At 44.2% G+C, this 17,154-nt stretch overlaps 1 protein-coding gene across 1 annotated transcript in view; it reads left to right on the top strand.

The window, feature by feature from the left end:
* The window catches only part of LOC139417951 (beta-glucuronidase-like), a 44,585-nt gene that overhangs the window by 16,927 nt on the left and 10,504 nt on the right, over nucleotides 1-17,154 (top strand). Inside the window, 3 exon segments of the mRNA XM_071166973.1 lie at nucleotides 15,236-15,320; nucleotides 15,991-16,167; nucleotides 16,445-16,580. Of these exon segments, the coding sequence (XP_071023074.1) occupies nucleotides 15,236-15,320; nucleotides 15,991-16,167; nucleotides 16,445-16,580 (398 nt within the window).

Raw genomic sequence — 17,154 nt, 5'->3', positions numbered from 1 at the left:
CCTAGCATTACTGACGTCATAGAGGAAGGGAAACAGCATAACAGAGGCTGTGTTATTATTGGCGGACTACCTAGCATTACTGACGTCATAGAGGAAGGGAAACAGCATAACAGAGGCTGTGTTATTATTGGCGGACTACCTAGCATTACTGACGTCATAGAGGAAGGGAAACAGCATAACAGAGGCTGTGTTATTATTGGCGGACTACCTAGCATTACTGACGTCATAGAGGAAGGGAAACAGCATAACAGAGGCTGTGTTATTATTGGCGGACTACCTAGCATTACTGACGTCATAGAGGAAGGGAAACAGCATAACAGAGGCTGTGTTTTATTGGCGGACTACCTAGCATTACTGACGTCATAGAGGAAGGGAAACAGCATAACAGAGGCTGTGTTATTATTGGCGGACTACCTAGCATTACTGACGTCATAGAGGAAGGGAAACAGCATAACAGAGGCTGTGTTATTATTGGCGGACTACCTAGCATTACTGACGTCATAGAGGAAGGGAAACAGCATAACAGAGGCTGTGTTATTATTGGCGGACTACCTAGCATTACTGACGTCATAGAGGAAGGGAAACAGCATAACAGAGGCTGTGTTATTATTGGCGGACTACCTAGCATTACTGACGTCATAGAGGAAGGGAAACAGCATAACAGAGGCTGTGTTATTATTGGCGGACTACCTAGCATTACTGACGTCATAGAGGAAGGGAAACAGCATAACAGAGGCTGTGTTATTATTGGCGGACTACCTAGCATTACTGACGTCATAGAGGAAGGGAAACAGCATAACAGAGGCTGTGTTATTATTGGCGGACTACCTAGCATTACTGACGTCATAGAGGAAGGGAAACAGCATAACAGAGGCTGTGTTATTATTGGCGGACTACCTAGCATTACTGACGTCATAGAGGAAGGGAAACAGCATAACAGAGGCTGTGTTATTATTGGCGGACTACCTAGCATTACTGACGTCATAGAGGAAGGGAAACAGCATAACAGAGGCTGTGTTATTATTGGCGGACTACCTAGCATTACTGACGTCATAGAGGAAGGGAAACAGCATAACAGAGGCTGTGTTATTATTGGCGGACTACCTAGCATTACTGACGTCATAGAGGAAGGGAAACAGCATAACAGAGGCTGTGTTATTATTGGCGGACTACCTAGCATTACTGACGTCATAGAGGAAGGGAAACAGCATAACAGAGGCTGTGTTATTATTGGCGGACTACCTAGCATTACTGACGTCATAGAGGAAGGGAAACAGCATAACAGAGGCTGTGTTATTATTGGCGGACTACCTAGCATTACTGACGTCATAGAGGAAGGGAAACAGCATAACAGAGGCTGTGTTATTATTGGCGGACTACCTAGCATTACTGACGTCATAGAGGAAGGGAAACAGCATAACAGAGGCTGTGTTATTATTGGCGGACTACCTAGCATTACTGACGTCATAGAGGAAGGGAAACAGCATAACAGAGGCTGTGTTATTATTGGCGGACTACCTAGCATTACTGACGTCATAGAGGAAGGGAAACAGCATAACAGAGGCTGTGTTATTATTGGCGGACTACCTAGCATTACTGACGTCATAGAGGAAGGGAAACAGCATAACAGAGGCTGTGTTATTATTGGCGGACTACCTAGCATTACTGACGTCATAGAGGAAGGGAAACAGCATAACAGAGGCTGTGTTATTATTGGCGGACTACCTAGCATTACTGACGTCATAGAGGAAGGGAAACAGCATAACAGAGGCTGTGTTATTATTGGCGGACTACCTAGCATTACTGACGTCATAGAGGAAGGGAAACAGCATAACAGAGGCTGTGTTATTATTGGCGGACTACCTAGCATTACTGACGTCATAGAGGAAGGGAAACAGCATAACAGAGGCTGTGTTATTATTGGCGGACTACCTAGCATTACTGACGTCATAGAGGAAGGGAAACAGCATAACAGAGGCTGTGTTATTATTGGCGGACTACCTAGCATTACTGACGTCATAGAGGAAGGGAAACAGCATAACAGAGGCTGTGTTATTATTGGCGGACTACCTAGCATTACTGACGTCATAGAGGAAGGGAAACAGCATAACAGAGGCTGTGTTATTATTGGCGGACTACCTAGCATTACTGACGTCATAGAGGAAGGGAAACAGCATAACAGAGGCTGTGTTATTATTGGCGGACTACCTAGCATTACTGACGTCATAGAGGAAGGGAAACAGCATAACAGAGGCTGTGTTATTATTGGCGGACTACCTAGCATTACTGACGTCATAGAGGAAGGGAAACAGCATAACAGAGGCTGTGTTATTATTGGCGGACTACCTAGCATTACTGACGTCATAGAGGAAGGGAAACAGCATAACAGAGGCTGTGTTATTATTGGCGGACTACCTAGCATTACTGACGTCATAGAGGAAGGGAAACAGCATAACAGAGGCTGTGTTATTATTGGCGGACTACCTAGCATTACTGACGTCATAGAGGAAGGGAAACAGCATAACAGAGGCTGTGTTATTATTGGCGGACTACCTAGCATTACTGACGTCATAGAGGAAGGGAAACAGCATAACAGAGGCTGTGTTATTATTGGCGGACTACCTAGCATTACTGACGTCATAGAGGAAGGGAAACAGCATAACAGAGGCTGTGTTATTATTGGCGGACTACCTAGCATTACTGACGTCATAGAGGAAGGGAAACAGCATAACAGAGGCTGTGTTATTATTGGCGGACTACCTAGCATTACTGACGTCATAGAGGAAGGGAAACAGCATAACAGAGGCTGTGTTATTATTGGCGGACTACCTAGCATTACTGACGTCATAGAGGAAGGGAAACAGCATAACAGAGGCTGTGTTATTATTGGCGGACTACCTAGCATTACTGACGTCATAGAGGAAGGGAAACAGCATAACAGAGGCTGTGTTATTATTGGCGGACTACCTAGCATTACTGACGTCATAGAGGAAGGGAAACAGCATAACAGAGGCTGTGTTATTATTGGCGGACTACCTAGCATTACTGACGTCATAGAGGAAGGGAAACAGCATAACAGAGGCTGTGTTATTATTGGCGGACTACCTAGCATTACTGACGTCATAGAGGAAGGGAAACAGCATAACAGAGGCTGTGTTATTATTGGCGGACTACCTAGCATTACTGACGTCATAGAGGAAGGGAAACAGCATAACAGAGGCTGTGTTATTATTGGCGGACTACCTAGCATTACTGACGTCATAGAGGAAGGGAAACAGCATAACAGAGGCTGTGTTATTATTGGCGGACTACCTAGCATTACTGACGTCATAGAGGAAGGGAAACAGCATAACAGAGGCTGTGTTATTATTGGCGGACTACCTAGCATTACTGACGTCATAGAGGAAGGGAAACAGCATAACAGAGGCTGTGTTATTATTGGCGGACTACCTAGCATTACTGACGTCATAGAGGAAGGGAAACAGCATAACAGAGGCTGTGTTATTATTGGCGGACTACCTAGCATTACTGACGTCATAGAGGAAGGGAAACAGCATAACAGAGGCTGTGTTATTATTGGCGGACTACCTAGCATTACTGACGTCATAGAGGAAGGGAAACAGCATAACAGAGGCTGTGTTATTATTGGCGGACTACCTAGCATTACTGACGTCATAGAGGAAGGGAAACAGCATAACAGAGGCTGTGTTATTATTGGCGGACTACCTAGCATTACTGACGTCATAGAGGAAGGGAAACAGCATAACAGAGGCTGTGTTATTATTGGCGGACTACCTAGCATTACTGACGTCATAGAGGAAGGGAAACAGCATAACAGAGGCTGTGTTATTATTGGCGGACTACCTAGCATTACTGACGTCATAGAGGAAGGGAAACAGCATAACAGAGGCTGTGTTATTATTGGCGGACTACCTAGCATTACTGACGTCATAGAGGAAGGGAAACAGCATAACAGAGGCTGTGTTATTATTGGCGGACTACCTAGCATTACTGACGTCATAGAGGAAGGGAAACAGCATAACAGAGGCTGTGTTATTATTGGCGGACTACCTAGCATTACTGACGTCATAGAGGAAGGGAAACAGCATAACAGAGGCTGTGTTATTATTGGCGGACTACCTAGCATTACTGACGTCATAGAGGAAGGGAAACAGCATAACAGAGGCTGTGTTATTATTGGCGGACTACCTAGCATTACTGACGTCATAGAGGAAGGGAAACAGCATAACAGAGGCTGTGTTATTATTGGCGGACTACCTAGCATTACTGACGTCATAGAGGAAGGGAAACAGCATAACAGAGGCTGTGTTATTATTGGCGGACTACCTAGCATTACTGACGTCATAGAGGAAGGGAAACAGCATAACAGAGGCTGTGTTATTATTGGCGGACTACCTAGCATTACTGACGTCATAGAGGAAGGGAAACAGCATAACAGAGGCTGTGTTCTTATTGGCGGACTACCTAGCATTACTGACGTCATAGAGGAAGGGAAACAGCATAACAGAGGCTGTGTTCTTATTGGCGGACTACCTAGCATTACTGACGTCATAGAGGAAGGGAAACAGCATAACAGAGGCTGTGTTCTTATTGGCGGACTACCTAGCATTACTGACGTCATAGAGGAAGGGAAACAGCATAACAGAGGCTGTGTTCTTATTGGCGGACTACCTAGCATTACTGACGTCATAGAGGAAGGGAAACAGCATAACAGAGGCTGTGTTATTATTGGCGGACTACCTAGCATTACTGACGTCATAGAGGAAGGGAAACAGCATAACAGAGGCTGTGTTATTATTGGCGGACTACCTAGCATTACTGACGTCATAGAGGAAGGGAAACAGCATAACAGAGGCTGTGTTATTATTGGCGGACTACCTAGCATTACTGACGTCATAGAGGAAGGGAAACAGCATAACAGAGGCTGTGTTATTATTGGCGGACTACCTAGCATTACTGACGTCATAGAGGAAGGGAAACAGCATAACAGAGGCTGTGTTATTATTGGCGGACTACCTAGCATTACTGACGTCATAGAGGAAGGGAAACAGCATAACAGAGGCTGTGTTATTATTGGCGGACTACCTAGCATTACTGACGTCATAGAGGAAGGGAAACAGCATAACAGAGGCTGTGTTATTATTGGCGGACTACCTAGCATTACTGACGTCATAGAGGAAGGGAAACAGCATAACAGAGGCTGTGTTATTATTGGCGGACTACCTAGCATTACTGACGTCATAGAGGAAGGGAAACAGCATAACAGAGGCTGTGTTATTATTGGCGGACTACCTAGCATTACTGACGTCATAGAGGAAGGGAAACAGCATAACAGAGGCTGTGTTATTATTGGCGGACTACCTAGCATTACTGACGTCATAGAGGAAGGGAAACAGCATAACAGAGGCTGTGTTATTATTGGCGGACTACCTAGCATTACTGACGTCATAGAGGAAGGGAAACAGCATAACAGAGGCTGTGTTATTATTGGCGGACTACCTAGCATTACTGACGTCATAGAGGAAGGGAAACAGCATAACAGAGGCTGTGTTATTATTGGCGGACTACCTAGCATTACTGACGTCATAGAGGAAGGGAAACAGCATAACAGAGGCTGTGTTATTATTGGCGGACTACCTAGCATTACTGACGTCATAGAGGAAGGGAAACAGCATAACAGAGGCTGTGTTATTATTGGCGGACTACCTAGCATTACTGACGTCATAGAGGAAGGGAAACAGCATAACAGAGGCTGTGTTATTATTGGCGGACTACCTAGCATTACTGACGTCATAGAGGAAGGGAAACAGCATAACAGAGGCTGTGTTATTATTGGCGGACTACCTAGCATTACTGACGTCATAGAGGAAGGGAAACAGCATAACAGAGGCTGTGTTATTATTGGCGGACTACCTAGCATTACTGACGTCATAGAGGAAGGGAAACAGCATAACAGAGGCTGTGTTATTATTGGCGGACTACCTAGCATTACTGACGTCATAGAGGAAGGGAAACAGCATAACAGAGGCTGTGTTCTTATTGGCGGACTACCTAGCATTACTGACGTCATAGAGGAAGGGAAACAGCATAACAGAGGCTGTGTTATTATTGGCGGACTACCTAGCATTACTGACGTCATAGAGGAAGGGAAACAGCATAACAGAGGCTGTGTTATTATTGGCGGACTACCTAGCATTACTGACGTCATAGAGGAAGGGAAACAGCATAACAGAGGCTGTGTTATTATTGGCGGACTACCTAGCATTACTGACGTCATAGAGGAAGGGAAACAGCATAACAGAGGCTGTGTTATTATTGGCGGACTACCTAGCATTACTGACGTCATAGAGGAAGGGAAACAGCATAACAGAGGCTGTGTTATTATTGGCGGACTACCTAGCATTACTGACGTCATAGAGGAAGGGAAACAGCATAACAGAGGCTGTGTTATTATTGGCGGACTACCTAGCATTACTGACGTCATAGAGGAAGGGAAACAGCATAACAGAGGCTGTGTTATTATTGGCGGACTACCTAGCATTACTGACGTCATAGAGGAAGGGAAACAGCATAACAGAGGCTGTGTTATTATTGGCGGACTACCTAGCATTACTGACGTCATAGAGGAAGGGAAACAGCATAACAGAGGCTGTGTTATTATTGGCGGACTACCTAGCATTACTGACGTCATAGAGGAAGGGAAACAGCATAACAGAGGCTGTGTTATTATTGGCGGACTACCTAGCATTACTGACGTCATAGAGGAAGGGAAACAGCATAACAGAGGCTGTGTTATTATTGGCGGACTACCTAGCATTACTGACGTCATAGAGGAAGGGAAACAGCATAACAGAGGCTGTGTTATTATTGGCGGACTACCTAGCATTACTGACGTCATAGAGGAAGGGAAACAGCATAACAGAGGCTGTGTTATTATTGGCGGACTACCTAGCATTACTGACGTCATAGAGGAAGGGAAACAGCATAACAGAGGCTGTGTTATTATTGGCGGACTACCTAGCATTACTGACGTCATAGAGGAAGGGAAACAGCATAACAGAGGCTGTGTTATTATTGGCGGACTACCTAGCATTACTGACGTCATAGAGGAAGGGAAACAGCATAACAGAGGCTGTGTTATTATTGGCGGACTACCTAGCATTACTGACGTCATAGAGGAAGGGAAACAGCATAACAGAGGCTGTGTTATTATTGGCGGACTACCTAGCATTACTGACGTCATAGAGGAAGGGAAACAGCATAACAGAGGCTGTGTTATTATTGGCGGACTACCTAGCATTACTGACGTCATAGAGGAAGGGAAACAGCATAACAGAGGCTGTGTTATTATTGGCGGACTACCTAGCATTACTGACGTCATAGAGGAAGGGAAACAGCATAACAGAGGCTGTGTTATTATTGGCGGACTACCTAGCATTACTGACGTCATAGAGGAAGGGAAACAGCATAACAGAGGCTGTGTTATTATTGGCGGACTACCTAGCATTACTGACGTCATAGAGGAAGGGAAACAGCATAACAGAGGCTGTGTTATTATTGGCGGACTACCTAGCATTACTGACGTCATAGAGGAAGGGAAACAGCATAACAGAGGCTGTGTTATTATTGGCGGACTACCTAGCATTACTGACGTCATAGAGGAAGGGAAACAGCATAACAGAGGCTGTGTTATTATTGGCGGACTACCTAGCATTACTGACGTCATAGAGGAAGGGAAACAGCATAACAGAGGCTGTGTTATTATTGGCGGACTACCTAGCATTACTGACGTCATAGAGGAAGGGAAACAGCATAACAGAGGCTGTGTTATTATTGGCGGACTACCTAGCATTACTGACGTCATAGAGGAAGGGAAACAGCATAACAGAGGCTGTGTTCTTATTGGCGGACTACCTAGCATTACTGACGTCATAGAGGAAGGGAAACAGCATAACAGAGGCTGTGTTCTTATTGGCGGACTACCTAGCATTACTGACGTCATAGAGGAAGGGAAACAGCATAACAGAGGCTGTGTTATTATTGGCGGACTACCTAGCATTACTGACGTCATAGAGGAAGGGAAACAGCATAACAGAGGCTGTGTTATTATTGGCGGACTACCTAGCATTACTGACGTCATAGAGGAAGGGAAACAGCATAACAGAGGCTGTGTTCTTATTGGCGGACTACCTAGCATTACTGACGTCATAGAGGAAGGGAAACAGCATAACAGAGGCTGTGTTATTATTGGCGGACTACCTAGCATTACTGACGTCATAGAGGAAGGGAAACAGCATAACAGAGGCTGTGTTATTATTGGCGGACTACCTAGCATTACTGACGTCATAGAGGAAGGGAAACAGCATAACAGAGGCTGTGTTATTATTGGCGGACTACCTAGCATTACTGACGTCATAGAGGAAGGGAAACAGCATAACAGAGGCTGTGTTATTATTGGCGGACTACCTAGCATTACTGACGTCATAGAGGAAGGGAAACAGCATAACAGAGGCTGTGTTCTTATTGGCGGACTACCTAGCATTACTGACGTCATAGAGGAAGGGAAACAGCATAACAGAGGCTGTGTTATTATTGGCGGACTACCTAGCATTACTGACGTCATAGAGGAAGGGAAACAGCATAACAGAGGCTGTGTTATTATTGGCGGACTACCTAGCATTACTGACGTCATAGAGGAAGGGAAACAGCATAACAGAGGCTGTGTTCTTATTGGCGGACTACCTAGCATTACTGACGTCATAGAGGAAGGGAAACAGCATAACAGAGGCTGTGTTCTTATTGGCGGACTACCTAGCATTACTGACGTCATAGAGGAAGGGAAACAGCATAACAGAGGCTGTGTTATTATTGGCGGACTACCTAGCATTACTGACGTCATAGAGGAAGGGAAACAGCATAACAGAGGCTGTGTTATTATTGGCGGACTACCTAGCATTACTGACGTCATAGAGGAAGGGAAACAGCATAACAGAGGCTGTGTTCTTATTGGCGGACTACCTAGCATTACTGACGTCATAGAGGAAGGGAAACAGCATAACAGAGGCTGTGTTATTATTGGCGGACTACCTAGCATTACTGACGTCATAGAGGAAGGGAAACAGCATAACAGAGGCTGTGTTATTATTGGCGGACTACCTAGCATTACTGACGTCATAGAGGAAGGGAAACAGCATAACAGAGGCTGTGTTATTATTGGCGGACTACCTAGCATTACTGACGTCATAGAGGAAGGGAAACAGCATAACAGAGGCTGTGTTATTATTGGCGGACTACCTAGCATTACTGACGTCATAGAGGAAGGGAAACAGCATAACAGAGGCTGTGTTATTATTGGCGGACTACCTAGCATTACTGACGTCATAGAGGAAGGGAAACAGCATAACAGAGGCTGTGTTATTATTGGCGGACTACCTAGCATTACTGACGTCATAGAGGAAGGGAAACAGCATAACAGAGGCTGTGTTATTATTGGCGGACTACCTAGCATTACTGACGTCATAGAGGAAGGGAAACAGCATAACAGAGGCTGTGTTATTATTGGCGGACTACCTAGCATTACTGACGTCATAGAGGAAGGGAAACAGCATAACAGAGGCTGTGTTATTATTGGCGGACTACCTAGCATTACTGACGTCGTAGAGGAAGGGAAACAGCATAACAGAGGCTGTGTTATTATTGGCGGACTACCTAGCATTACTGACGTCATAGAGGAAGGGAAACAGCATAACAGAGGCTGTGTTATTATTGGCGGACTACCTAGCATTACTGACGTCATAGAGGAAGGGAAACAGCATAACAGAGGCTGTGTTATTATTGGCGGACTACCTAGCATTACTGACGTCATAGAGGAAGGGAAACAGCATAACAGAGGCTGTGTTATTATTGGCGGACTACCTAGCATTACTGACGTCATAGAGGAAGGGAAACAGCATAACAGAGGCTGTGTTCTTATTGGCGGACTACCTAGCATTACTGACGTCATAGAGGAAGGGAAACAGCACAACAGAGGCTGTGTTCTTATTGGCGGACTACCTAGCATTACTGACGTCATAGAGGAAGGGAAACAGCATAACAGAGGCTGTGTTATTATTGGCGGACTACCTAGCATTACTGACGTCATAGAGGAAGGGAAACAGCATAACAGAGGCTGTGTTCTTATTGGCGGACTACCTAGCATTACTGACGTCATAGAGGAAGGGAAACAGCACAACAGAGGCTGTGTTCTTATTGGCGGACTACCTAGCATTACTGACGTCATAGAGGAAGGGAAACAGCATAACAGAGGCTGTGTTCTTATTGGCGGACTACCTAGCATTACTGACGTCATAGAGGAAGGGAAACAGCACAACAGAGGCTGTGTTCTTATTGGCGGACTACCTAGCATTACTGACGTCATAGAGGAAGGGAAACAGCATAACAGAGGCTGTGTTATTATTGGCGGACTACCTAGCATTACTGACGTCATAGAGGAAGGGAAACAGCATAACAGAGGCTGTGTTATTATTGGCGGACTACCTAGCATTACTGACGTCATAGAGGAAGGGAAACAGCATAACAGAGGCTGTGTTCTTATTGGCGGACTACCTAGCATTACTGACGTCATAGAGGAAGGGAAACAGCATAACAGAGGCTGTGTTCTTATTGGCGGACTACCTAGCATTACTGACGTCATAGAGGAAGGGAAACAGCATAACAGAGGCTGTGTTATTATTGGCGGACTACCTAGCATTACTGACGTCATAGAGGAAGGGAAACAGCATAACAGAGGCTGTGTTCTTATTGGCGGACTACCTAGCATTACTGACGTCATAGAGGAAGGGAAACAGCATAACAGAGGCTGTGTTATTATTGGCGGACTACCTAGCATTACTGACGTCATAGAGGAAGGGAAACAGCATAACAGAGGCTGTGTTATTATTGGCGGACTACCTAGCATTACTGACGTCATAGAGGAAGGGAAACAGCATAACAGAGGCTGTGTTATTATTGGCGGACTACCTAGCATTACTGACGTCGTAGAGGAAGGGAAACAGCATAACAGAGGCTGTGTTCTTATTGGCGGACTACCTAGCATTACTGACGTCATAGAGGAAGGGAAACAGCATAACAGAGGCTGTGTTATTATTGGCGGACTACCTAGCATTACTGACGTCATAGAGGAAGGGAAACAGCATAACAGAGGCTGTGTTATTATTGGCGGACTACCTAGCATTACTGACGTCATAGAGGAAGGGAAACAGCATAACAGAGGCTGTGTTATTATTGGCGGACTACCTAGCATTACTGACGTCATAGAGGAAGGGAAACAGCATAACAGAGGCTGTGTTATTATTGGCGGACTACCTAGCATTACTGACGTCATAGAGGAAGGGAAACAGCATAACAGAGGCTGTGTTATTATTGGCGGACTACCTAGCATTACTGACGTCGTAGAGGAAGGGAAACAGCATAACAGAGGCTGTGTTCTTATTGGCGGACTACCTAGCATTACTGACGTCATAGAGGAAGGGAAACAGCATAACAGAGGCTGTGTTCTTATTGGCGGACTACCTAGCATTACTGACGTCATAGAGGAAGGGAAACAGCATAACAGAGGCTGTGTTATTATTGGCGGACTACCTAGCATTACTGACGTCATAGAGGAAGGGAAACAGCATAACAGAGGCTGTGTTATTATTGGCGGACTACCTAGCATTACTGACGTCATAGAGGAAGGGAAACAGCATAACAGAGGCTGTGTTATTATTGGCGGACTACCTAGCATTACTGACGTCATAGAGGAAGGGAAACAGCATAACAGAGGCTGTGTTCTTATTGGCGGACTACCTAGCATTACTGACGTCATAGAGGAAGGGAAACAGCATAACAGAGGCTGTGTTATTATTGGCGGACTACCTAGCATTACTGACGTCATAGAGGAAGGGAAACAGCATAACAGAGGCTGTGTTATTATTGGCGGACTACCTAGCATTACTGACGTCATAGAGGAAGGGAAACAGCATAACAGAGGCTGTGTTATTATTGGCGGACTACCTAGCATTACTGACGTCATAGAGGAAGGGAAACAGCATAACAGAGGCTGTGTTATTATTGGCGGACTACCTAGCATTACTGACGTCATAGAGGAAGGGAAACAGCATAACAGAGGCTGTGTTATTATTGGCGGACTACCTAGCATTACTGACGTCATAGAGGAAGGGAAACAGCATAACAGAGGCTGTGTTATTATTGGCGGACTACCTAGCATTACTGACGTCATAGAGGAAGGGAAACAGCATAACAGAGGCTGTGTTATTATTGGCGGACTACCCAGCACAACAGATTTGAATTATTTTTATTTGACCTTTATTTAACTAGGCAAGTCCATTTAAGAACAAATTCTTATTTTTGACGGCCTAGGAACAATGGGTTAACTGGGGGGCAGAACGACAGATTTTTACCTTGTCAGCTCGGGGATTCGATCTTGCAACCTTTCGGTTACTAGTCCAACGCTCTAACCACTAGGCTACCTACCGCTCCTACACTCTAACCACTAGGCTACCTGCCGCCCCTACACTCTAACCACTAGGCTACCTACCGCCCCTACACTCTAACCACTAGGCTACCTACCGTCCCTAGACTCTAACCACTAGGCTACCTACCGTCCCTACACTCTAACCACTAGGCTACCTACCGTCCCTACACTCTAACCACTAGGCTACCTACCACCCCTACACTCTAACCACTAGGCTACCTACCGTCCCTAGACTCTAACCACTAGGCTACCTACCGTCCCTACACTCTAACCACTAGGCTACCTACCGTCCCTACACTCTAACCACTAGGCTACCTGCCGCCACAAAGATTTTAGGCTGCGTTCTTTTTTTTTTCTACCTAGCATTGCTCAGTGCTGCTTGAGGGCGGGCGGGCAAGGCCTTGAAGGCTACAATTTCCAAGGTATTTCAAGCAGCGTTTGGTATTCGCTTTACACCTGTAAAACCCACGCATGTGAGTGGGTGTGTACTTTGCTTATTCATCAGATGGGAGCGCAGTGTATGGGTGAGTCTGAGCATGTCCTGGTAGAATGGATTACTGGCATGTGGAATGCAGTCCGAGTACTACTGAACCCTGCCGTTCACAGAGCAGCTACAGGTGTCCTTACATCCACTCAGGGCAGGGAGGGACAGACCGACAAGCAAACAGCAGGAATTTCCTCCATAAAGTTTCTTGACGTTACAGTACTACACTATGTGGTGTAGTCAACAAAGACAGTCTGATACTGTGAGGCTGAGTTTGTATCATAGTCAACAAAGACAGTCTGATACCCCGAGTAGAGGTCGACCGATTATGATTTTTCAACGCCGATACCGATTATTGGAGGACCAAAAAAAGGCCGATACCGATTAATCTGACAATTTTTTAAAATATATATATATATTTATTTGCAATGGCAATTACAACAATACTGAATGAACAATGAACACTTTAATTTTAACTTAATATAATGCATCAATAAAATGTATTTAGTCTCAAATAAATAATGAAACATTTTCAATTTGGTTTAAATAATACAAAAACAAAGTGTTGGAGAAGAAAGTAAAAGTGCAATATGTGCCATGTAAAAAAAGCTAAAGTTTGTTTCTTGCTCAACATATGAAAGTTGGTGGTTCCTTTTAACATGAGTCTTCAATATTCCCAGGTAAGAAGTTTTAGGTTGCAGTTATTGTAGGACTATTTCTCTCTATACCATTTGTATTTCATGTACCTTTGACTATTGGATATTCTAATAGGTACTTTAGTATTGCCAGCCTAATCTCGGGAGTTGATAGGCTTGAGGTCATAAACATCGCAATGCTTGAAGCATTGCGAAGAGCTGCTGTCAAACGCAGTAAAGTGCTGTTTTAATGAATGCTTATGAGCCTGTTGCTGCCTACCATCGTTCAGTCAGACTGCTCTATCAAATCATAGACTTAATTATATTATAATTAACACAGAAATACAAGCCTTAGGTCATTAATATGGTCAAATCTGGAAACTATAATTTCGAAAACTTTTATTCTTTCAGTGAAATACGGAACCGTTCCGTATTTTATCGAACGGGTGGCATCCCTAAGTCTAAATATTGCTGTTACATTGCACAACCTTCAATGTTATGTCATAATTACGTAAAATTCTGGCAAATTAGGCAGCCCAAACTATTGCATATACCGTGACTCTGCGTGCAATGAACGCAAGAGAAGTGACACAATTTCCTTAGTTTAATATTGCCTGCTAACTTGAATTTCTTAACTAAATATGCAGGTTTAAAAAATAAACTTCTGTGTATTGATTTTAATAAAGGCATTGATGTTTATTGTTAGGTACAGTCGTGCAACGATTGTGCTTTTTTTCACAAATGCGCTTTTGTTAAATCATCCCCCGTTTGGCGAAGTTGGCCGTCTTTGTTAGGAAGAAATAGTCTTCACACAGTTCGCAACGAGCCAGGCGGCCCAAACTGCTGCATATACCCTGACTCTGTTGCACAGAACGCAAGAGAAGTGACACAATTTCCCTAGTTAAAATAAATTCATGTTCGCAGGCAATATTAACTAAATATGCAGGTTTAAAAATATATACTTGTGTATTGATTTTAAGAAAGGCGTTGATGTTTTTGGGTAGGTACACATTGGTGCAACGACAGTGCTTTTTTCGCGAATGTGCTTGTGAAATCACCCGTTTGGCGAAGTAGCCTGTGATTCAATGATAAATTAACTGGCACCGCATCGATTATATGCAACGCAGGACACGCTAGATAAACTAGTAACATCTTCAACCATGTGTAGGTAACTAGTGATTATGTTAAGATTGATTGTTTTTTATAAGATAAGTTTAATGCTAGCTAGCACCTTACCTTGGCTCCTTGCTGCACTCGCATAACAGGTAGTCAGCCTGCCACGCAGTTTCCTCATGGAGTGCAATGTAATCGGCCATAATCGGTGTCCCAAAAAAATGCAGATTACCGATTATGAAAATCGGCCATTCCGATTAATCGGTCGACCTCGAACTGTGATACTGAGTGTATCATAGTCAACAAAGACGGCCTCACGCTATCAGTCATTTTTTTCTTCCCGGTCCTTTCTTCCTCACTAAGTCTCTGTACCCTGACCCTCTGACCCCTTACCCCATCTTGGAACAAGGAAACCATTGCTCTCTAAATGTGTTTTGTCTTTTTCAGGACACTGATAGCTCATACCAAATCTCTGGATGTCACGCGACCGGTCACGTTTATCACCGCCAGTAACTTTGCCAGAGACAAGGGGGTGAGACTTCACTGTGTTTCTCTTGTTATGTTTATGAAGGATTGGCTTTCTCAATTTGCTTGTCCTCGATTCCTCTCCTTCTCAAAACTTTTTGAAAAAGGTCAGAGGGGGAATTGTGGACCTCTTCCAAGACGTTTTCAGGGTAGAGAATATGAGGAATCGAGGAAAGACTAACTGAAAAAGAGCCTTTGACTGTGCTTGATGCCAAAATATATATATATATATATATATATATATATATATATATATATAAATAGCAATTTCTTTTTGAAGGCATACCTATGCCCTGATTCAATCATCCTGGCTCGCTGAGGTGTGACTCCCTGCTGCAGATAACTCTATAAGAGGAATGGTTTTACTGCATGTCTGTTCCACTCAGACTTACCAGGCATAGTTTATCAGTGACTAAACTAAGCACAGTTATGACTGTAACATTCCATACATTACTATGGCAATTCAATGCCAATGAATATATATATATATATATATATATCATAACAAGGACTGCAACACTATTTCTTCTCACATTGAAAAAACGGCTATACATAGGCTCCATCTATTTCAATTATGAACGTAACGTTCCATACATTTACAATGGCAATTCAATACCAATGAAATTGTAGTTGAACACCGTAACACTGCTTCCCCCCCCCCCCCTCCCCCCCACAAGGCTCCCTATGTGGATGTGATATGTGTGAACAGTTACTTCTCCTGGTACAGTGACCCGGGTCACCCGGAGGTCATCCCCTTCCAGCTCAACACCCAGTTTGAGAACTGGTACAGGAAGTACCAGAAACCCATCATCCAGAGTGAATACGGAGCTGACGTGGTTCCGGGAATGCACACGGTGAGTGTTCCAGAACTACTTTGTTGTTCTATGTTCCGTGTCATGTTCTCCACAGGTCAGAAACAGACATGTTTAAAATAACATAAGGTGTTGTCAAAAGTAAACAGACCTGTGCTTGTTAAGATTTCAAGGTCTCTCTGAGGCGAACAATAGTCTGGATACCATTTTGTCAAATGTGCTTGAACAAAGACCTCTGTCAAGCACCTACCTAGGCCTGAACACTGGTTAAGTGGTTGAGCTTGAATGATCAATGAAAATAAAATGTATTTTTTTACAGGATCCCCCTATGATGTTCACTGAGGAATACCAGAAAATAGTGTTAAAAAACTACCATGATGTGTTCGACCAGAAGAGGAAGGAGTATGTCATTGGAGAACTCATCTGGAACTTTGCTGACTTCATGACGGCACAAAGTAAGGAGGAATTCCTGAAAACCTGAAGGACTGGAATAGATTGAAAGTGTCGTTATGACAACCGTTCTTGTAAAAACCTACCATTGAAGCTGGTTGTCATGCCTTTGCTTGTTTAGCTAATATTATTGACTTGGATTTATTATTATTATTTTTTCTTCTTCTTTACTCAAGGGGTTCGATTCAATCCGTATCGCAGAAGTTCAGCGCTATAGTGCGATTTTTAAATTGATAGGCAATGTTCCAGCGTTGGCAGAGACTGAGTTCATGGTGAACTGCATACAGTATGTCGGCTCAACCGTATTACTGCGATGAACTTCCGCCGTACGGATTGAATGGAGCCTAGAGTGAGGGGAAAGACGGCAGTAGTACGAGGAGTTAGTGGTGTAGCGGTAGGAGTTAGTGGTGTAGCGGTAGGAGTTAGTGGTGTAGCGGTAGGAGTTAGTGGTGTAGCGGTAGGAGTTAGTGGTGTAGCGGTAGGAGTTAGTGGTGTAGCGGTAGGAGTTAGTGGTGTGGGAGTGGGGTAGGAGTTAGTGGTGTGGGAGTGGGGTAGGAGTTAGTGGTGTGGGAGTGGGGT

The sequence above is a fragment of the Oncorhynchus clarkii genome, chromosome 10, assembly GCF_045791955.1.
Source record: "Oncorhynchus clarkii lewisi isolate Uvic-CL-2024 chromosome 10, UVic_Ocla_1.0, whole genome shotgun sequence".
In the NCBI taxonomy this organism is placed as follows: Eukaryota; Metazoa; Chordata; class Actinopteri; order Salmoniformes; family Salmonidae; genus Oncorhynchus; species Oncorhynchus clarkii.
Note: the sequence above shows the minus strand (reverse complement) of the source record. Positions and strands in the feature narration are given on the sequence as shown.